The following is a 23037-nucleotide window of genomic DNA, read 5'->3' as shown; positions in this document are numbered from 1 at the left end:
AGATCCCCATTCCGACATCTGTCCGGCATGATGTCTGTGGTGAAATGTGACTAATTCACAGTAACCGTGATAAATAACCCCACAGTGAGCCTCCCATCAGCCAAGAGAAGTTGTGCTGACAAATTCAGCATGAGGCAGGTCAGGTTTTGTCAATAAATGAGTCCCAAGAAACCTTTTGGTTTCCAAAGCTTTTATAGATTTTTGGAATTGTGGGAACAAGATTTTAAACCTGTGCCAGGCGCGGTGGCTCATGCCTGTAATCCCAGCACTTTGGGAGACTGAGGTGGGAGGATCACCTGAAGTCGGGAGTTCGAGACCAGCCTGACGAACATGGAGAAACCCCGTCTCTACTAAAAATACAAAATTAACCGGGTGTGGTGGTGCATGCCTGTAATCCCAGCTACTCGGGAGGCTGAAGCAGGAGAATCACTGGAACCCAGGAGGTGGAGGCTGCGGTGAGCCGAGATCGCATCATTGCACTCCAGCCTAGGCAACAAGAGAGAAACTCCATCTCAAAAAAAAAATAAAAATAAAAATAAAAATAAAGAATTTAAACGTGTATAAATAAATTCAATTCATATCACATGCCACAAAGAATATTTAAAAATACAGCTCTGGGCCAGGCACAGTGGCTCATGCCTATAATCGCAGCACTTTGGGAGGTCAAGGTAGGTGGATCACAAGGTCAGGAGATCGAGACCATCCTGGCTAATATGGTGAAACCCCGTCTCTACTAAAAATACAAAAAATATTAGCTGGGTGTGGTGGTAGGGGCCTGTAGTCCCAGCTACTTGGGAGGCTGAGGCAGGCTTGAACCCAGGAGGCAGAGCTTGCAGTGAGCTGAGATCGCACCACTGCACTCGAGCCTGGGCTACAGAGCAAGATTCTGTCTCAAAAAAAAAAAAAAAAGAAAAAAATATAGCTCTGGTGGTAGGCCTAGCTTCTATTCCAGAAAATGGCAGGATCTTGTGACGAAAGGAGAGAGGAGGAAATGCAGATGAGCAGGAAACAGCTCCAAGCGGGGAGATAAGCACGTCAGCCCAGTTCGGTGGCTGGTGCACCGTGGGCCACCTTGTGTGCTGGTGAGATGCGGGCGGCTTTGTGCTCCAGACATCTGCCTCCTCCAGATGAATTCACAGGACCTGGGCTCATGAGAAGGGACTTTCGGTTGACACTTCTGGCTGCAGTGAAATTGCCATTCAGCTTTCCAAAATGAAAAGTTACCAGTATGAACCATCTGGATCAAAGGAGAATATGTCTTGAAGTGCATTTCTGTACCAGTCCGTTGAACAGGTGGGACCAGACTTTGACCCCTCAGATGCGTCCCCAGACCTTAACCTCACTGCCACCTGCCTGGAGGCCCACTGGGAGCAAGAGGTGCAGCCCTCCACCCCCATGCACTTCTTCAACTCAACACCATTCACCTTGGAGTGGGACCAGCCCCCATCACCTCGTCCCTGGGCCATTGCTCCTTCCCAAGGGCTGGGGGGAGTGGGAGGTTTGGAGGCTGGAGCAGGGAGGGGTGGGATTGGGGCTTTCTAGAATCCAACTGTGCCAGAAGGTGCCTCATCCTCACACCTGTGGCCAGGGCACCCTACCTGATATGACTGCACCTCTCAGGGGAGGCCCGGCTCACCCCTCCCCATGGCAGCCCCATCAAGCACTTCACAGCAAGCCCAAGGAGGCGGCTGCCCACACCGCCAGGGTGTGCAGGAGGGAGAACAACTGAGGATTGGTGCTCTTCTCCGGGAAGGCCAGGCAAGGCCAAATATGTACAACAAGTAAAACGAAAGCCTAGTCAATTTGCTGTTAAATTAAAAACAGTAAAACAGAAAGTAAAACCAGAATGACCATGACATCTGGATTGTAAGGGCCCCTCCCGCTGCAGGAACCAGGCAGGAGCCCGGCCTGGCGCTACCTGGCGATCTCATAGAACACGCAGCCGGCGCTCCACAGGTCCATCTTGTACGTGTAGAACCCATCGGTGAGGAGACACTCTGGGGCCCGGTACCAGCGGGTGGAGATGTATTCCGTGTATGGCTGCTTGGAATAGACACTCCGGCAGGAGCCAAAGTCCCCTAATTTCAGGACATCCTGCTGGAAGGAGAGAGAAGCAAGGACAAGCAATGTCCCATTACGTGGCTATCCTAATACAAACCACTCCAAATATTTATGCACCAGCAGGAAAATTACTAGCATCTAAAGAAGTCTGTAAAATACAAATTACTGGCTTTATGAGCACCTGAAAGTGCCTCCAGCAGATAAGAAAGTGATGTGTCTATTCAGTGGAACAAGTTTACAAATATTCTGGCTATGTTTTACATATATTTCCAAATGTCTGCGGGTTTGAAAATGGTTAACTCACGGCGCTTCAACAAATGAACGACACACACTAGTCTGTCCAGTCATGCTGCCAGCTTGCCCAGCAAGGGCTCTTTTAGCCACACAGCCTCAGAGGACCCTGCTGACAGCCAGTGACAGGCGCTGGGAAACAGCCAATTGTACGGTTTAAACACAGGTAGTTTAGTGGCCTGGGAGTGAGACGGACCTGAGCTCAGATCCTGCCTCTGCCACATTTCCGGCTAGAGGGATCGAACGCCCATGAGAATGGGGTTCCTTTTCGTCTGCAGTGTGAGAAGGGTACTTTCTATTATTTTCTTCCAGGTGCAGTCAGTTATGTGGATGGCATTTATTAAAGAAACCATTTTTTACAACCTGAGAGGGAAAAAAATTACTGTAACAAATAGGCTGTCTAGCTGCATGGACTGAAAGTTCCTCCAGCAGGAGGAGAAAACCTTTCAGGGAAAGGTTTTCTATTCAGCTTTTATTCTGATACCCAGCTTTCATGTAAAAGCTCTTACCTTTATTAGTATATTTTCTGGTTTTACATCTCTGTGAAATATTCCATTTCTGCATTCAGTATAAAAGGAAAAATAGAATTACACTTCATTTATTCAAATTCTTGAATTTGAATGTTAACACATCTTATTAATTTCAGAGCTGTCAAATCTCCAAGAGCATACCTGTGAATGTGATCAAGGGACTTACATAACTGGTACATATAGTGCATAATTGTTTTTTCTGATAATGGGTATCTTCTCCCTGTATAATCAAGGAAATAGGCAAATATGGTTACTGATGGTACATATCCTCTTTTTTGAAATAAAAATAATCCATTTTTATTTAACGATGTGTGAAAATCTAAGTTCCCCTGTAAAAAATAATCTGAAGTAGTCTTAGGAAATATGTAGTGTACCTACAAAGCATACCATTTAAAATTCCATATACTGGCCGGGGCAGTGGCTCACGCCTGTAATTCCAGCACTTTGGGAGGCTGAGGTGGGTGGATCATGAGATTAGGAGTTTGAGACCAGCCTGGCCAACGTGGTGAAATCCCATGTCTACTAAAAATGCAAAAATTAACCAGTGTGGTGGTGGGCACCTCTAATCCCAGCTACTCGGGAGGCTGAGGCTGAAGAATTGCTTGAACCCAGGAGGCAGAGGTTGCAGCGAGCCGAGATCCCACCACTGGACTCCAGCCTGGGCAACAAGAGCGAAACTCCGGGAGAAAAAAAAAAAAAATTCTGTATACTGGCATGATCTCATTTAAAATTACACAGCACATACATTTTTAATGGAAAATTCTTTTTATTTTTCTTTTTGGCAGTTTATAGAGGTTTCTTCTACATCCTCAACTATGTGTTACTAGCACCATGTAATGTTTAGGATTGTTGTCAAATTTGGGGAAACTGCTAAGTTTCTTTCATATCTGAGTTATAAGATTTCATATTTCAAGTTTTCTATGGAGTGAATGCTCTTTAATTTGCATTGACTATATTCAGAGTATTCCTAGAAGACACCCCAAATGAGATGGCCAGCAATAACGTAACTATTAATACATGGAAGAGACTGCAAAGCATATAAAAGTATCCCAGCCAACCCTTAACAAGATTCCAGACATGTCCACGGCTGTTTCACCGTTACGCTGAGGGGAAATATGACGTACGAGAGGTTAAAACAGAAGAGATGGCAGTCTTAACTTTGTGGTTGAAATACCTTATTTTTGCAAATTTAACAAAATATATAAACATGGTGAAGATACCACAGGGGCCTTTTTTGGAAGGCACTCAGGCAAGTCAGCTCTATCAGCTGCACAGTGACTCTGCCTTGGCTCCTCTGTTCTAACATACGTGGTTTTTCTGAGTTTTGAAACAGGTAAAGCAGCTTTGGGAAATTGCCAGACAACTAAAAAATTAATAAACAATAAACATTACTGAAGAAAGACAGAATTGTTGATAATTTTTTCCTTTTATTTTTAGTGGAAATGTAGTAATTGTACCTATTCATGGGACCCAGAGAGTGTTATTTTGATCCATACATACAATGTATAAGGATGAAATCGGGGCAATTAGCACATGTGTCACCTCCAACATTGGCCACAGCTCTGTGAACATTCAGAGCGCGTGTGCTACGGTTTCAGTGGGAACAGCACTGAGCGATCGCCGCACGAGTAGCACGGTCTGACAGCCTCGGCCGGCCTTGGAGGCCTTCCAGGACGCTGTCCTTCAGCCTGCGCTGAGTATGAAAATGTTAGGAGTCACTCGTCAACCCAGTGTTACGCTAGGTTTTCCTGTTTATGTGGAGATGTCCACTTCAAAGGGGGATAGATCACAGTTCCAGAAGCAGTTCAACTGCTTTCAGTCTCAGTCCACGTCTTCTTTCACAGGAGAGGCCGTTTAGCGTGGCTGGCACAGTCCCCTGCAGCTGCCCTGTACTCAGCGCCTGGGCTGGCTGTGCCTTGGTGCCCGCAGCTTTCTACTGTGTTTGAAGACTTCATACCCACGTCCAGCATCACAGCTTACCCTTGTTCCAGAAGATGTCAATTTTACTTGATTTTAATTTTCAAATTTTTTCAAAGTGTGTGTTTTAAGTTATTAAGTTTTAAATCTGCACAATGCCCATGTTCACCTAACAGTTTGGAAATCCACTTCCTCCCTACATAAGCACATATACCATTTGATACCTTTGGTCCTAAGTTTACAATTTCTTTTGAAAATTAAAATTATTCTTTTTCTCTGCTTAACAAGAATGTTTATAACATACAAATAATAGAAAGTAATTTAAATTGTAAAATGTCTAGGTGCAATTAGCTTTTTCTTTTTTTTTTCTTGAGATGGAGTCTCGCACTGTCACCCAGGCAGTAGTGCAGTGGTGCGATCCCCACCCACTGCAACCTCTGCCTCCCAGGTTCAAGCAATTCTCCTGCCTCAGCCTCCCAAGTAGCTGGGATTACAGGTGCTCGCCACCACCACACCTGGCTAATTTTTTTGTATGTTTAGTAGACATGGGGTTTCACTGTGTTGACCAGACTGGTCTTGAACTCCTGACCTCGTGATCTGCCCACCTTGGCCTCCCAAAATGCTGGGATTACAGGCGTGAGCCACCACGCCTGGCCACAATTAACTTTTTTGTGTAATACTATCACCTTTTTATTGTTTCACATGATTTATCAACAATTTTCCAGAATTAAAATCAAAAGAATCAAAAGTAAGAGCTTTATCAGCTTTCCCAAGCTTGAGGAATTCTGGAATCTTATTAAATTAATATATATAACAGATGAAAAGAAAGCAATTTTCCATTCTCCTTCACACATGCAGCAGGATGAAGCTGCTGGAAGTTCATCTCATCAGGTGCCCCTGGGTCCTGCGATCAAACCCAATCTCACTGCCCCCCTGACTTACCCTGGCACTCAAGACCCCCTTCAACCAATTCCTCTCCACCACAAGGGTTCTCACACTCCCATGAGTGGGCTGCTAAGACACAGATTGTCCCTCTTCATCTCCACCCACATTTCTGCTTCAGAAGATCTGCAGTGGGGCCCCATAGTCGCCTAACAAGAGCCCAGGTGCAGCGACTAGTCTTGGGTCCTTGCTTCAAGACCCATGCCCCACCACACCCTTCTTGTTTAATTGTTTATCGAATGCTCAGGTGAATTCCCTCACGGACTCTTCTCTGGTTGCTCCCAAAGCTCACCAGTACCTATATTCATGATGTTCCATTCCAGGAACGCCCTTCCCAGCCATGTCCACGCATTCAAATCTTCCTCGTATCATAAAATTGTCATTAGAGTCATCTGAACTTGAATTTGGGAAACAGGGAATCTTTAAGGAAAAGTCTAATCTATCCAATCTTCATAATCACCTAGAAGTCTTTTAAAAAGCAGATTTCGGCCGTGCGTGGTGGCTCATGTCTGTAATCCCAGCACTTTGGGAGGCTGAGGAGGGTGGATCAAGAGGTCAGGAGATTGAGACCATCCTGGCCAACATGGTGAAACCCCGTCTCTACTAAAAATACAAAAAATTAGCCAGCCGTGGTAGCAGATGCCTGTAGTCACATCTACTTGGGAGGCTGAGGCAGGAGAATGGCGTGAAACTGGGAGGCAAAGCTTGCAGTGAGCCGAGACTGTGCCACTGCACTCCAGCCTGGGCAACAGAGCCAGACTCTGTCTCAAAAAAAAAAAAAAAAAAAAAAAAAAGCAGATTTCAAGGCCTGAACCTAGATCTAATGGAGCCAGGAATCTGTGCTTCTCAGATGCCTTCAGTCCCAGGTAAGAGTCCTCTTCAGGTGCCCGCCCTTCCTTGCCTCCCTGGGTCTCCTCCTGGAAACTCCCTACTCACAGCCCTAGGGGTAGGGAGCTGTTCCTGGTCCCGGGCCAGTAGGAGAGGTGTTACTGCTGGAGCGAGCTATCACGGCAACAGTGTGTGCCCAGTGGTCTGAACAGCTGGAGACCACAGCCTTGCAAGGGAAAGCGCTGCCCAGCCACTCTCCACAAACTTCTCCAGAACGAGATCCGAACTTTCTGGGCCCAAGACTGTATCTGGTTCCCATCAGATTCTTGTTTTCAAACAGTTTGAAACAAGTAAAATAGAGTACAATTAACAAGTCACTCAGAAGTTTCTCATATGTCCCTTAGTGAATGCCAGCAGGCCGCAAAAGCTCTAGCTCTCCTGACCAAGGTAATTTTTACCAAATACTCTCATTAAGAAGCCTCTAAGGAATGTCATATATGACACTAGTAATTTTAAAAACTTAAGCGAACACAGTGATAAACCAAGGCATTCACTGTGACTCAGCACTAACTGAAGGAATACAGCTGCCACTGTGGCCTGCATGATGACAGCATCCCAGCACACGCCCCTCCAGCGAGGGTGGAGAGAACTACAACTAGCCACTCACTAAGGCAAATGAGTGTTTTTTTTTTTTTTTTTTTTTTGAGACAGGGTCTCACTCTGTTGCCCAGGCTGGAGTACAGTGATACAATCAGCTCATTGCAGCCTCGACCTCCTGGGCTCAAGCCATCCTCCCACCTCAGCCTTCTGAATAGTTGGGTCTATAGGCGGGCGCCACCACACCGAGATAATTTTTTTAAAAAAATACTTTGTACAGACAGGGTCTCAGGCTAGTCTCAAACTCCTGTGCTCAAGCAATCCTCCCGCCTTGGCCTCCCAAAGTGTTGGGACTACATGTGTGAGCCACTGCACCTGGTCCTATCAATTTAACTTGAAACAGTTAAAAAAGAGAGTAGATTCAGAAACAATCTTGTAAAAGAGTAGCTGCCTCTATAGTCAGATTATGATGGAAACTAAACCTCTTTTACAATTTTTCCTTCATAAATTCCAAGACAGGCTTTCCTACTGCAGATGGCATGAGCCCAGAGCCGTTAGGCACATGCACCCAAATACACAAACTAGGATCGCTGGCGGGGTAGCCATTCTCTATTCACCCCAATTACTAACTCATGCCAAAGAAGAATCCAGAGACATTCTTCCAGAGAGAGTGGTGGGCAAAGGGCCTTCGCCATCCCTTCCCCAGGCTCCCACACCACTCTTGCCTTCATGGCACACCCACAGATTGACTTGCTCAGGACCTAGCCCAACCCCCATCTAGCATGCCAGGCCTGAAAATCCAAATGACATTCTTCATGCTGCCTTGCAGCTGAGAGTTTCAGATGTGACTTGGGCTCTGCCTAAATGGAACACTTGGGAAAGACGCCTCAGGCCCAGGTATGGGGGCAGAGGAGAGGAGAGAAGGCATCCATTCTGAGGGCATGGATCACAGCTGCCTCCTGATCCTGGCAGAAAAGGCTTGATTCCAGCCCGGGCAGCTGCAGCAGCTTTATTCTGCAGAGCGTTGTCAGCAGCAGGGCCAGCAGCCTGATCATGGAGAGCAGCTGTGAGAAGCAACGTCCTACAGGCCAAGCCCGGAGTCCGCTTCTTCAGTCCTCCCAACAATTCTGGCAATCTATCCATATCACAGAGTAACCCCTCTTCAGTTAATCAGAGAATAGGGGAGACTGTTGTTTGCAACTAAAAGGGAGACTCAACACATCCACCTACAGCAAATTTATTCTTAAAACAGTAACTGGAAAATTCCTTCTAAAAAGGTGCTACTCAAAGCACAGTCCATGAGCTGATGACAGTTCAGGGACTGTTACTGGTCTGAGAGGAGATGACATAAATTAAGGACAACTGTTTAGAACCGTTGGTGGCAATTTGATATGTTGTGACATCTAAGCACACGATCACTTTTCTGGTAATTCATTTTTACTATATTTCACAAAAATTCTGGTCTGCAATACATTAGAAATAAGACAACTGGTCTTCTGTGATCATTTTGGAAACACTGGTCTAAATACCTATTGAAAACCACCTCTCCCTTGCTTTAAAGCCCAATAACGGCTTCCCATTGAAGCCGCAGAGTAATGAAAATTCTTACCCTCGCTCTACCAGCCTCATGGGTGCCTGCCTACTCCATTTCCTGCAACTCTCCTCCATGTCCTCCAGCCACATGGGCCTCTTTCCTCATGGTGGCCTCAGGACCTTTGCACTGGCTGTCCCTCTGCCTGAAGTACTCTATCCTCATCACTAACACATTGGCCTGTTTCATTCACTGACAGCACTTATCCCTATCTGGAATTCTTGATCATTTTGACTGATATTCTTGGTAATTTGTTTCCTGTCTGTCATCGAGTGTGAGCTCCACATGGGTGGGAACTGTGTCTGTTATGTTCCCCACCATGTCCCTGCCTCTGGAATAACCCATGGTATGTCATTGCAAATGAGACATCCTCTCCTGCACCTGTCTAATTCTACCACTCCTCCAGGAAAGCCCTATTTTCCCAGCCCACACAATCTCTGCCTCATCTGACACCTGTTCAACAAAGAGAAAATTACCCCAGCAATTCCTTTTCTCTTATGATACCACTTTCATATAGTTTATGTAGACACTAGACTATATACTCTTTCAGGCCAGGCACGGTTGCTCACGCCTGTAATCCCAGCACTTTGGGAGGCTGAGGCAGGCAGATCATGAGGTCAGGAGTTTGAGATAGCCTGGCCAACATAGTGAAACCCCATTTGTACTAAAAATACAAAAAGTTAGCTGGGCGTGGCAGCAGACATTCCAGCTACTTGGGAGGCTGAGGCAGGAGAATGGCTTGAACCCAGGAGGCGGAGGTTGCAGTGAGCTGAGATTGTGCCATTGCACTCCAGCCTGGGCAACAAAGTGAGACTCCATCTCAAAAAAAAAAAATTAGTTGGGCGTGGTGGTGGGCGCCTCTAATCCCAGCTACTCGGGAGGCTGAGGCAGAAGAATGGCTTGAACCTGGGAGGCAAAGCTTGCAGTGAGCCAAGATCACGCCATTGCACTCCAGCCTGGGCGACAGAGTGAGACTCCGTCTCAAGAAAAAAAAAAAAAAAAGACTATATACCCTTTCAATATCAAAAACATGCATCTGACATGCTGCTTCTTTATCTTCCCAGTTCTTGCCAGACCTTGCACATTGCTGTAAAGTAGACAATTCAATAATGGCTGTGTGATTGTTCCCTTATTTCATTATTATCTCATTCTTTAGTCTTTCATAGTGCTCCTCAATATTCTAATAACCTGAGAGCAGAAATTTAAGTCGTAAGAATCGCCATTCTGGTAGCAAAAGCCTTAGTGATTATCTGAGTTTTCACTAAAGCAGCATCATCGTCAACAACCGTAAATAATTAGGTGCCCCTATTCATTTAAGGCACTGAGCTGGGCCCAGAAATAGAGATCCAGGGCAGCAACAGAGCTTAATGGTTAGGATTTCAGAGTCAGGCTTGAGTTTAAGTCCCAGTTCTGCCATTTATTAACAACTTAATTTTGGATTATTACTTAATCCTTCAAGCTTCAATTTCCTCATCTGTAAAATGGGAATAATAATAGTGCCAACCACAGAGGGTTGTCATGAGGCAGTATGTGTGATGGTTAAGAACATGCACTCTAGGATCAGGTTATCTAGGTTCAGCCCCAGTTCTACCACTTACTAGGTATATAACCTTGGACAAGTAACTTATCTCCCCATACCTCAATGTCCTCATGTTTCACATAAGGATAATAACAGTATCTGGGCCAAGTGGGATGGCTCACGCTTGTAATCCCAGCACTTTGAGAGGCCAAGGCGGGTGGATCACAAGGTCAAGAGATTGAGACCATCCTGGCCAACACGGTGAAACCCATCTCTACTAAAAATACAAAAATTAGCTGGGCGCAGTGGCTCACACCTGTAATCCCAGCACTTTGGGAGGCCAAGGTGGGCAGATCACCTGAGGTCAGGAGTTCAAGACCAGCCTGACCAACATGGAGAAACCCCATCTCTACTAAAAACACAAAATTAGCCGGGATGGTGGCGCATGCCTGTATTCCCAGCTACTCAGGAGGCTGAGGCAGGAGAATTGCTTGAACCCGGGAGGTGGAGGTTGTGGTGAATCGAGAACGCGCCACTGCACTCCAACCTGGTGACACAGCGAGATTCCATCTTAAAAAAAAAAAAAATTAGCCAGGCATGGTAGCACATGCCTGTAGTCCAGCTACTTGGGAGACTGAGGCAGGAGAATCACTTGAACCTGGGAGGTGGAGGTTGCAGTGAGCTGAGATCGCGCCACTGGGAGAGCTAGACTCCATCTCAAAAAATATATATATATATATACACACACACACACTAAACAACGCTTTCTCAAGCGTCTAAAGACGCAGTGACTTGCCAAAAATTCTGCCTTCTTGTTGAGTTTTGTTTTTATTTTTTCTTGAGATGGAGTCTGGCTGCGATGTCCAGGCTAGAGCGCAGTGGCGTGATCTTGGCTCACTGCAACCTCTGTTTCCCAGGTTCAAGCTATTCTCCTACCTCAGTCCCAAGTAGCTGGGACTACAGGAACATGCCATCATGCCCAGCTAATTTTTGTTGTATTTTTAGCAGAGACAAGGTTTCACTGTATTGGCCAGGCTGGTCTTGAACTCCTGACCTCAAGTGATCCACCTGCCTCGGCCTCCCAAAGTGCTAGGATTACAGGCATAAGTCACCACATCCGGTCTTTATTTTTATTTTTTGAGATGGAGTCTCACTCTGTCACCCAGGCTGCAGTGCAGTGGCACGATCTCGGCTCACTGCAAGCTCCGCCTCCTAGGTTCAAGCGATTCTCCTGCCTCAGCCTCCTGAGTAGCTGGGACTACAGGCAGATACATACCACCATGCCTGGCTAATTTCTTGTGTGTACTTTTTAGTAGAGACAGGGTTTCACCTTGTTAATCAAGCTGGTCTTGAACTCCTGACCTCAAGTGATCCACCCGTACTGGCCTCCCTCCTAAAGAGCTAGGATTATAGGCATGAGCCACTGCGCCCAGCTTTATATACATCAACTTTTATGGATGTAGAAAAACTTGGCTACTTATGCTATTTATTTTGCTAGTAATTTACTATCACACACATATTTTAAGTCACATATAAAATACATGAATATTGATAAAATGCTTTTTTCCACTATCCAATTTCATAAAAACTATTTTATTTGAACTCTTCATATATATCTTCAACATCAGTGTCTTCTTCATGACAAAAATAGTTTATCGATCTAAAAAGTTTCCATAGCACATCATCTTCAGTGTGGCCCAAATTGTGAGCTAATATACCATCTAAATCATCTATGATGCTGTCACTAAAATTCTTTTCCAATAAGTAGTCACTCATGTGACAGTAGGACAGTTGTTTTTTATTTGTCCTCTAGGTATAGCGTGATATGAAAAATCCAACACTTGCTGTGTTGCTTTCTTAGTGAGATATACAAGGTTCATTTGTCCTGACATCTAACACAACCATGAGGTCAGGCCCCCAGGAACAATTTGCTCAATGAGGGCCAGCCGGCTCTCCTTTTCTCCTGTTGCCCTCAGGGGACCTCTGTAAGTATCTGAAACCAGCCCTGACTGAGGTCACCTCAGGCAAACATGCTGTCTTCAACAGTGCTTCATTGTTCAGAAGAAAGGAAATGAATGAGCATGGTGGAAAATGGCAGGAGCTTCCCTCACAAGCAGGGGACTATTCTGGAGGGAAAGCTCTGCCTGAAGAGGCATGGAACAGAATGTCGAGAAACAGCAGATCTGGGGTGCTGAGAGGCCCCCTGAGCCAGGGGGCCTGTGCACGCATGCCCACGGCGGGGCTGGCTGCAGGCGCTCTGCCCTGCTGCCTCCTGCCACCCTCCCCCAGATCACAAGGGCACCCAGAGGGCCTGGGACTTTCTTTCTTGTTTGCAGTCATGTTCTGAGTAGACGAGCCATCAGGAAAATGCCTTCCCATGAGTGAAGTGGCACTGTACTGTGTATTATATATAACTACGGCACTATGATGACTAATGATGTTGAGAACAACTAAGCATATGTATGAATTAGAAGCCTTAAAAGAGGATCTTAGGTTAGCTTTCAAATTATTCCACGTACCTCGTATTAGCTCATAAATATTCATGTCCATAAGTTCACATATTAGTGCAAGAGAACCAGATTTTCTGTCACTGAAGAAGAAAGCAGTTTTTAAAATAAAATTTCTGGCCTTAATCAGAAAATACAATCCAATATTTAATCCATTTGTAAACATTTCTAGTAAACATAAGGCACTCCCACATCAAATACTACAGTGTAATTGCTGAAACAGTAAAGGTTCTGATTTCAAATCAGTATTTCAGGTAAAATTAATTAAAAATACTAGCAAAACCCAACTTTGAACAAAATTCTAAAAGTTGAAAACATATATGTCTTGAAAATACATAATTTAACTATCAGCAGAAAGAAGAAAAAGGTTGGGGAGTTGGGTAAGCAAAACAATAAAAGAGGCCAGGTGTGGTGGTGGCTCATGCCTGTAGTCCCAGCACTTTGGGAGGCCGAGGTGGTGGATCACTTCAGGTTAGGAGTTTGAGGCCAGCCTGGCCAACATGGTGAAACCCCGTCCCTACTAAAAATACAAAAGCTGGGTGTGGTGGCAGGCGCCTATAGTCCCAGCTGCTCGGGAGGCTGAGGGAGGAGAATAGCTTAAACCCAGGAGGTGGAGGTTGCAGTGAGCCAAGATCGCACCACTCTACTCCAGCCTGGGCAAAAGAGTGAGACCCTGTCTCAAAAAAAAAAAAAAAAGAAAGAAAGAAAAGAAAAGAAATTAATTTATGCTCCATGACTGCAAATTAAATTTTAATTTAGCTAAATTCCTTCCATGTAATTGGGATAAATCACAATGGGAGAGTAACAACCAAAAACCAGTCAGGGGAAAAAGAGAAAAACGAGTTACATCACAAGCGTGTGATATCAATGCTGACACAGAATGGGGATAGAGACTGCTGGCTGAGCCACCAACTTCTCCTGAGTTCAAGCAGGCCCTTAAAGGGTTCCCAGAGTCCTGAGCGGGAGCCTGTAGCACCCCAGACCCTACTCTGGGTGCCTCCAATCTGGCAGGAAGGGGTCTTGGTTGTTACAAGGCCCACGTGATATTCTGGACAGAGTGCTGTGGAAACTGTGTGGGAGGTGCATGATGTGCATGCAGTGCTGACACTATGACATACTAACTGCAGTCTCTGGACTGCAGTCTCTGGACAAATTGACTTCTAAGAACACTACAGGCCAGGAAGTCACACAGTTATAACAAGACATTTCATTTTGAGTTTAAAACTGTTCCATTCTCTGATTAAAATCTACTAGACTTTTTTTTTTTTTGAGACGGAGTCTCGCTCTGTCGCCCGGGCTGGAGTGCAGTGGCCGGATCCTGGCTCACTGCAAGCTCCGTCTCCCGGGTTCACGCCATTCTCCTGCCTCAGCCTCCCGGGTAGCTGGGACTACAGGCGCCCGCCACCTCGTCCGGCTAGTTTTTTGTATTTTTTAGTAGAGATGGGGGTTTCACCGTGTTAGCTGGGATGGTCTCGATCTCCTGACCTCGTGATCTGCCCGTCTCGGCCTCCCAAAGTGCTGGGATTACAGGCTTGAGCCACCGCGCCCGGCCTAAAATCTACTAGACTTTAACTGGCAATGGAGTTTAACTGGAGTTCCTCGGTCGATCTTGTAGGCCAGACTCCCTCCGGAGCCACAGCGAAGCTTCTACACCGAGGGCCACCCTCTCAGAGTGGCGGTGCCATTCTAGCCCACAGCAAAGAAGGTCCCTAAATCCTGTAGTTTGACTCCCTGGCTCAGTGAGGTCTGTAAGGCCAGCACAGAGTTGTCAGGAAGAAGGCTTCCCAGGCTCAGGCAGGCACCGAGGAACAAGCTGTGCTCCGCCTTCTTGAATGATAGATAAGCCTTATGGAAACTACTCTATAATTAGAACAGAAATGAAAAATCCCCAGAAATGTTATCAATTACAGTAAGAAAGGCTACAGGAGACTGTTCAGAAATGACAACTGGGCCGGGCGCGGTGGCTCACGCCTGTCATCCCAGCACTTTGGGAGGCCGAGACGGGAGGATCACGAGGTCAGGAGATCGAGACCATCCTGGCTAACACGGTGAAACCCCGTCTCTACTAAAAAATACAAAAAACTAGCCGGGCGACGTGGCGGGCGCCTGTAGTCCCAGCTACTCGGGAGGCTGAGGCAGGAGAATGGCGGGAACCCGGGAGGCAGAGCTTGCAGTGAGCTGAGATCCGGCCACTGCACTCCAGCCCGGGCGGCAGAGCAAGACTCCGTCTCAAATAAAAAAAAAAAAGAAAATGACAACTGGCAGGGACAGAGTGAGAATGTACAATCCCTGAAATAACACAACAGTGCTTTTCCAGTAGGTCAAAATTCACACTCAAGACCTCAGCAGCCTAACTGAGCTCCAGGAGATGAACTGTTTGCATGACGGATGCTTTTATGATGTGGAGTCACCTAAATGAAGGCATTTCCACATTAAGAATCAGATGCTGGCCGGGCGCAGTGGCTCATGTCTGTAATCCCAGCATTTTGGGAGGCCAAGGTGGGTGGATCACCTGAGGTCAGGAGTTTGAGACCAACCTGGTCAACATGGTGAAACCCCATCTCCACTAAAAATACAAAAAATCAGCCGGGCGTGGTGGCAGGCGCCTGTGATCCCAGCTACTCAGGAGGCTGAGGCAGGAGATGGCTTGAACCAAGGAGGTGGAGTTTGTTGTGAGCCGAGATTGCACCACTGCACTCCAGCCTGGGTGACAGAGAGAGACTCCTTCTCAAAAAAATAAAAAAAAAAAGAATCAGATGTACATTTTTCCAAATAAAAATGTGATGTAAGATGAAGTAAAAATGGTTACTCTCTGAGCTACAAAGCAAATATTCAAAATGTCTACCATGGTTTTCTTCCTTAAAAAGAGATTATTTTCATCAAATTTAGATAACTTTTCAAGCTCCAAATATACTTACAAAACCACTTCACGCAACGTAAGAATGTTTGGGTGCGGATTGAGGCGCCTCAGTGCTTGGATCTCTCGTAGGTTGTTGACTTGCTCAACGCTATCGTGTAGGTAAAAATGGACAGCTCATTCACAGTTTAGGTCAACTTCAAAATTAGAGTTACTTATTATCCAGGATCACAATTTTAAAACTCACAAATATTTCAAGCAAGTTAATCAGCTTTTATTTCTCCCATTAGAAACTGAAGTTAAGCTATACCTCATTGCTGTATTAAAAAACAAGGTTCTTATAGCTAGAACATATGTTAAAATTTTTCCCATCTAAGATCCTGAAATAATACTTGGTAGTTTATTTTACAGATTAACAAACATAAAAACAGACATTAAAACTTATGATTAAATTTATTAATAAGATTAATAATTAGATTTAGTCTTCAGTTTATAGATACACTATCTGAAAATGAGCACTTCAAAGTTCCAAGAAAAGACCCACCCCTCTTTTTTTTTTTTTTTTTTTTTGAGACAAAGCCTCACTGTCATCCAGGCTGGAGTGCAATGGTGCAATCATGTCTCACTGGAGGCTCAGGTGATCCTCCCACTTTAGCTTCCTGAGCAGCTGGGACCACAGGTGCTTCCCACTATGCCCTCTCAAACTCCCAGGCTCAAATGATCTGCCCGCCTCGGCCACCCAAAGTACTGTGATTACAAGTGAGAGCCACTGTGCCCAGCCTCTTTCTTATCTTTAATGATGCTGTACTCTTCGATTGCTTTTTTTTTTTTTTTTTTTTTGAAACGGAGTTTCCCTCTTGTTGCCCAGGCTGGAGTGTAATGGTGCGATCTTGGCTCACTGCGACCTCTGCCTCCCGGGTTCAAGCAATTCTCCTGCCTCAGCCTCCCGAGTAGCTGGGATTACAGGTGCCTGCCACCATGCCTGGCTAATTTTTGTATTTTTAGTAGAAATGGAGTTCACCGTGTTGGCCAGGCTGGTCTCAAACGCCTGGTCTCAGGTGATCTACCCACCTTGGCCTCCCAGAGTGCTAGGATTACAAGTGTGAGCTACCACACCCGGCCCTCTTTTCCACTTCATTCATCTGGTGACAAGCACTCTCTTGGCAGGTGTGTCTTATTGCAGGCTCTTCTTTATGAAGACTGCTCTGCCAATACAAATCATGCCAATACAGTGCAATCAGGTCCAAGGTCTGAGGCTGGCTGTTACTGCCCTCTAGACAGACCTCTTTTGAGAATGCCACTTCATTACGGTAGGCCTATGGGGTCACATCCAATTGAATAATTCAATTCACCAGGAACTGTCATCTCAGGGGCTCCAAAAGGAACTAATTGTGGGACTACTTTTTCAATTGCCAAATTCTGTTCTATCAACTTTTAACATATAGTGGAAAGCTCAACATTTTGTTTGGTTATTTGAAGAGTAGTTTTACCCAGCAGTATACGTGTAGTTTTAAATCAGTATGGCTGAGGCTGGGCATGGTCACTCATGCCTGTAATCCCAGCACTTTGGGAGTCCAAGGTGGGTGGATTACCTGAGGTCAGGAGTTCCAGACCAGCCTGGCCAACATGGTGAAACCCCGTCTCTACTAAAAATACAAAAATTAGCTGGGCACAGTGGCACGTGCCTGTAATCTCAGTCACTTGGGAGGCTGAGGCAGGAGAATGGCTTGAACCCAGGAGGCGGATGTTGTAGTAAGCCAAGATTGTGCCATTGTATTCTAGCCTGCGCAACAGAGTGAGACTCCATCTCAAATACATAAATAAATAAATAAGTCTGAATATTTTAAATCACTCTCATGTTAGCCAACAAATAGAAACCTGATATTTAAGAAAAGCCTGAAAACAGAATAGCCTGAAGAGTCTAAGAATATTTTGGACTAAAAGTTCTATCCCCCATTTTCATTACTATCCTGTATTTCCTCCCTCACATCCAAGTTGGTATTCAAAGTGTTAGCAACTTGCACCCCAGATCCACAACCAATCAGAAAAGACACAGCCAACCATGCTGGAGCCGGATCCTCAAGGTGGCCAGAACTAGGGAGTGCTGAACAAGGGGTCCAGGCGACACTCAGGAGCGTCAGGACAGCAGCTATTTACCAATGAATACAAATCATTCAATATTCTACAACACACAGAACAGAAAAAAAAAAAAAAAAAATCCAGGCCAAAATGCCAACAGTGTTGAGATAGAGAAATCCTGCTTCAGGTGGAAACAGTTAATAAGCTAGCAATAGTTCCAATTTTTGAACACCCAATCTGAAAAACGTAGGTTTTAGAACTGGGCAGCCAAACAGCCATACTATTTAGACAAATATCCACTCTTCTCACCTGTATTAGGAAAACCAGTTATCACACCCCAAAACATATTTTGCTTAATGGAGACAGGATTCTTTCATATCTCCACAGGCATTCACTGAGAAATAATGAACTAACACAAACATTTAGAAAGGCACATTTTCCTGGATATTGCTAGATACCAGGATCTAGCAATTGTTCAAGTAACAGTGATTAATAAAATTCAAATCAACTCTATCCCCTCTATTAAAATCATGAAAAAAAAATCTAAAAAAAACCTGGAAGTAACTACTTTTCTTTGCCTTGGAGTTGCTTTGAATTTTGTGGTCAGGTGACATTCAGTTTGTTTTTGTTTATTGTTCCGTTGGAAACAAAATATCACAGAACTGAAGTAAGAGGAACGTAGGCAGCCTTTGCTCCAAAAAGAACCAGATGACATTTACCATAAGTGGAATCTACAAAGGGAACAATTATGATCACCAGGACTCAGACTTTTAAAAAAAATTTAAAGATCGGCCGGGCTCATTGGCTCACGCCTGTAATCCCAGCACTTTGGGAGGCCGAGGCGGGCAGATCACGAGGTCAGGAGATCGAGACTATCCTGGCTAACACGGTGAAACCCCACCTCTACTAAAAAATACAAAAAATTAGCTGGGTGTGGAGATAGGCGCCTGTAGTCCCAGCTACAGGAGAATGGCGTAAACCCAGGAGGTGGAGCTTGCAGTGAACCGAGATCGCACCACTGCACTCCAGCCTGGGTGACAGAGCGAGACTCTGTCTCAAAAAAAAAAAAAAAAAAAAAAAAATTTAAAGATCAATTATGAAATTTCAACATTTCATTTTATTGGATGAATTTTATGGAAAATAAGTTTATCTAACCAATACAATCTATATGAAGAACGTCCTCAAAGTGAAGGGAAGGGGAGGAAGAAATGGTTATATTAATATTAAACAAAATAGACTGCAAAATAAGGATTACTACTACTTATGATTTCATGATGTTAAAAAAAGAGTCAATACATTAGGAAGCAATGACAATTGTAAATGTGTATGTGCCAAATAAGAGAATTTTTTTTGTTTTTGTTTTTGTTTTTTGAGACTGAATCTTGCTCTGTCATCAAGGCTGGAGTGCAATGGCACGATCTAGGCTCACTGCAACCTCTGCCTTCCAGGTGGACGCTATCCTCCTACCTCAGCCTCCTGAGTAGCTGGGATTATAGGTGCCCACCAGGCTATTTTTGTATTTTTAGTAGAGACGAGGTTTCATCATGGTGGCGAGGCTGCTCTCGAACCCCCGACCTCAGGTGATCCACCTGCCTCAGCCTCCCAAAGTGCTGGGATTATAGGTGTGAGCCACTGTGCCCAGCCTGAAGTATAATTTTCATGGCATAAAATTCAGCTATTGTAAATGAGTTTTAGGACATTTATACAGCTGTGCAACTGTCACCACAATTCCATTTCAGAACCCTTTTATCATCTGTTGGGAGGTTTTTGATAACAACTAATAAAAATAAAATATGGCTATTTTATCAAATAGGGCTGTTTCAAATTCCAGTTTTATTTTGTGTCAGATTTGGTAACTGTGTTTTTTGAGGAATTTGTTTAACCTAAATTGTCATATTTATTGGCATACAGTTATCTGTAATACTCTCATTATTTAATTTTTTGGTTTTTTTTTTGAGTTTTTTTTTGTTTTCTTGCTCTTGTTGCCCAGGCTGGAGTGCAATGGCACAATCTCGCCTCACTGCAACCTCTGCCTCCCAGGTTCAACTGATTCTCCTGCCTCAGCCTCCCGAGGAGCTGGAATTACAGGTGGCCCGCCACCACGCTTAGTTAATTTTTTGTATTTTTAGTAAAGGCAGGGTTTCGCTGTGTTGGCCAGGCTGGTCTCAAACTTCTGACCTTGTCATCCGCCCGCCTTGGCCTCCCAAAGTGCTGGGATTACAGGCGTGAGCCACCGCGCCCCGTCTATTATTTTTTAATTCTGTTGGAGACAATGATATCTCTGGTGTCTTGCTCTGTCACCCAGGCTGGAGTGCAGTGGCATGATTATAGCTCACTGCAGCCTTGAACTCCTGGGCTCAAGCCATCCTCCAGCCTCAGCCTCCCAAAGTGCTAGGATTATAGGTGTGAGCCACCATTCCCGGCCTATTTTTAAAATATCTAACTGTAGTGATCCACTTTTTCATTCCTGATCCTGGTTGGTGACATTAGTGTTGATGTCTTTTTTCTCCATCAGCCTTACTAGGAGTTTATCAATTTAGTTAATCTTTTTAAAGAGCCATCTTTTGGCTTTGTTGATTTTCTCTATTTGTTTTCTATTTCATTGATTTGTGTTCCTCTTTACTGTTGCTTTTCTCTCACTTAAGATATTTAATTTACTCTTATTTTTCTACCTTCTTAAGGGGGACACTTATTTATTTATTTATGAGACAGAGTCTGTAATCCCAGCACTTTGGGAGGCTGAGGCAGATAGATCACCTGAGGTCAGGAGTTTGAGACCAGCCTGGCCAACATGGTGAAACCCTGTCTCTACTAAAAATATAACAACCAGCCAGGCATGGTGGCAGGTGCCTATGATCCCAGCTACTTGGGAGGCTGAGGCTGATGTGCCTTGAGGTCATTGCTTGTTCCACCACTTCATCGTGACTCCATCTTTTTATCACTATGAATGATGTTATAATCAACATCATTGTGGGGGGGACCTTCCCCACAAGGAAAACTGGACCAGACAATTTCACTGGTGAATTATTTCAAACATTTAAAAAAGAAGTACTCTTACACAAACTTTTTCAGGAAAAAAAGGAGGAATGAACACTTCCCAACTTGTTGTTAGGCCTGAAAAACTTTATACCAAAATCTAACAAAACCTTTTTTTTTTTTTTTTGAGACGGAGTCTCGCTCTGTCACCCAGGCTGGAGTGCAGTGGCCGGATCTCAGCTCACGGCAAGCTCCGCCTCCCGGGTTCACGCCATTCTCCTGCCTCAGCCTCCCGAGTAGCTGGGACTACAGGCGCCCGCCACCTCGCCCGGCTAGTTTTTTGTATTTTTTAGTAGAGACGGGGTTTCACCATGTTAGCCAGGATGGTCTCGATCTCCTGACCTCGTGATCCGCCCGTCTCGGCCTCCCAAAGTGCTGGGATTACAGGCTTGAGCCACCGCGCCCGGCTTTTTTTTAAAAGACAGATTCTCATTCTGTTGCCCAGGTTGGAGTGCACTGGCGCAATCTCGGCTCACTGCAACCTCCGCCTCCGGGATTCAAGCCATTCTTGTGCCTCAGCCTCCTGAGTAACTGGGATTACTGGCATATACTACCACACCCAAGTAATTTTTGTAGTTTTGGTAGAACAGAGTTTTGCCATGTTGGCCAGGCTAGTCTCAAACTCCTGGCCTCAAATGATCCACCCATCTCAGCCTCTGAAAGTGCTGGGAATACAGGTGTGAGCCACTGCACCCAGCCGCAAAACCTAACAAAGACTTTTTTGCTGTTTCTTTTTTTTTTGAGACAGGGTCTTACTCTGTTGCCCAGGCTGGAGTGCAGTGGTGTCATCACTGCTTACTACAGCCTTGACCTCCTGATCTCAAGCCATCCTCCCACCTCAGCCTTCCAGGTGGCTGGGACCACAGGTGCCTGCCACCATGCCCAGCTGTTTTCTATTTGTAGAAACAAGGTCTTGTCTTGTCCAGGCTGGTCTCAAACTCCTGGGCTTAAGCCATCCTCCCACCTCAGCCTCCCAATGTGCTGGGATTAAAGGTGTGAGACGCCTCGCCTAACTCCCTAACAAAGACTTTTACATAGTAAGAAAAGTATAGGCCAAGGATGGTAGCTCACGCCTATAATCCCAGCACTTTGGGAGGCCAAGTCTGGCAGACTGCCTGAGGTCAAGAGTTCAAGACCAGCCTGGCCAACATGGCAAAACCCCATCTTTACTAAAAATACAAAAATTAGCCGGGCATGGTGGTGCGTGCCTGTAATCCCAGTTACTTGGGAGGCTGAGGCAGGAGAATTGCTTGAGGCAGAGGTTGCAGAGAGCTAAGATCACACCACCGCGCTCTAGCCTGTGCGGCACAGTGAAACTCCATCACGAAAAAAAAAGTAACCCTTATGAGTACAAATACAAAAATACTTGACAAAATACTATCAAATCCAGCAATATGTAAAACTGATTGCATGTTATGACTAAGTGGGGAATCCCAGTTATACTGGGAATGCAAGGTTGAGTTATTATTCAAAAATGAATAATTTTTGCCACAAAGCCCGGCTAATTTTTTGTATTTTAGTAGAGACGGGGTTTCACTGTTGCCAGCCAGGATGGTGTGGATCTCCTGACCTCATGATCTGCCCATCTCGGCCTCCCAAAGTGCTGGAATTACAGGTGTGAGCCACCGCGCCCGGCCTTTGTTTTTTTTTTTTTTTTTTGAGACAGGTTCTCACTCTGTCACCTAGGCTGCAGTGCAGCTGCATCATCTTGGCTCACTGAAGTCTCCACCCCCGAGGCTCAAGCAATCCTCCCACCTCAGCCTCGCAAGCAGCTGCGACTACAGGTATGTGCCACTATACCTGGCTAATTTTTGTATTTTCAGTCAAGACGTGGTTTCACCATGTTGTCCAGGCTGGTCTTGAACTCCTGGGCTCACGTGATCAGCCCACCTCAGTCTCTTAAAGTGCTGCGATTACAGGCGTGACACACTGTGCCTGGCTGGTTTTATTTTTTAATAGAATTAATGAGCTATACTCCTGGAATCCTCACAGAAAAAAAAAATGAGCTGATTCTAAAATGTATATGGATGTACAGAGACCTAGAGTAGGAAAAATTGTCTTTAAAAACATGAAGAGGCCGGCCACAGTACCTCACGCCTATAATCCCAGCACTTTGGGAGGCCAAGGCAGGTGGATCACCTGAGGTCAAGAGTTTGAGACCAGCCTGACCAACATGGTGAAACCCTGTCTCAACTAAAAATACAAAAATTAGCTGGGCGTGGTGGTGGGCACCTGCAATCCCAGCTACTCAGGAGGCTGAGGCAGGAGAATTGCTTGAAACC

At 45.2% G+C, this 23037-nt stretch overlaps 1 protein-coding gene across 11 annotated transcripts in view; it reads right to left on the bottom strand.

Annotated features, from left to right (window-relative positions):
* Window positions 1-23037, bottom strand: part of MOK (MOK protein kinase) — an 82618-nt gene that overhangs the window by 26766 nt on the left and 32815 nt on the right. For 7 of the 11 annotated variants that reach the window (XM_033191277.1, XM_033191282.1, XM_033191281.1 and 4 more), the window contains exons 3-7: window positions 15702-15791; window positions 12796-12866; window positions 3024-3102; window positions 2862-2910; window positions 1919-2097 (exon numbers count right to left, since the gene is read on the bottom strand). In XM_033191277.1, the coding sequence (XP_033047168.1) occupies window positions 1919-2097; window positions 2862-2910; window positions 3024-3102; window positions 12796-12866; window positions 15702-15791 (468 nt within the window). The remainder of the gene's footprint in view (window positions 1-1918; window positions 2098-2861; window positions 2911-3023; window positions 3103-12795; window positions 12867-15701; window positions 15792-23037) is intronic. The other 4 variants (XM_033191275.1, XM_033191278.1, XM_033191284.1 and 1 more) reach the window with 3 other exon arrangements.

The sequence above is a fragment of the Trachypithecus francoisi genome, unplaced genomic scaffold (assembly GCF_009764315.1).
Source record: "Trachypithecus francoisi isolate TF-2019V2 unplaced genomic scaffold, Tfra_2.0 Lachesis_group3, whole genome shotgun sequence".
Taxonomy (NCBI): Eukaryota; Metazoa; Chordata; class Mammalia; order Primates; family Cercopithecidae; genus Trachypithecus; species Trachypithecus francoisi.
This window is presented reverse-complemented; position numbering and strand designations above follow the sequence as displayed.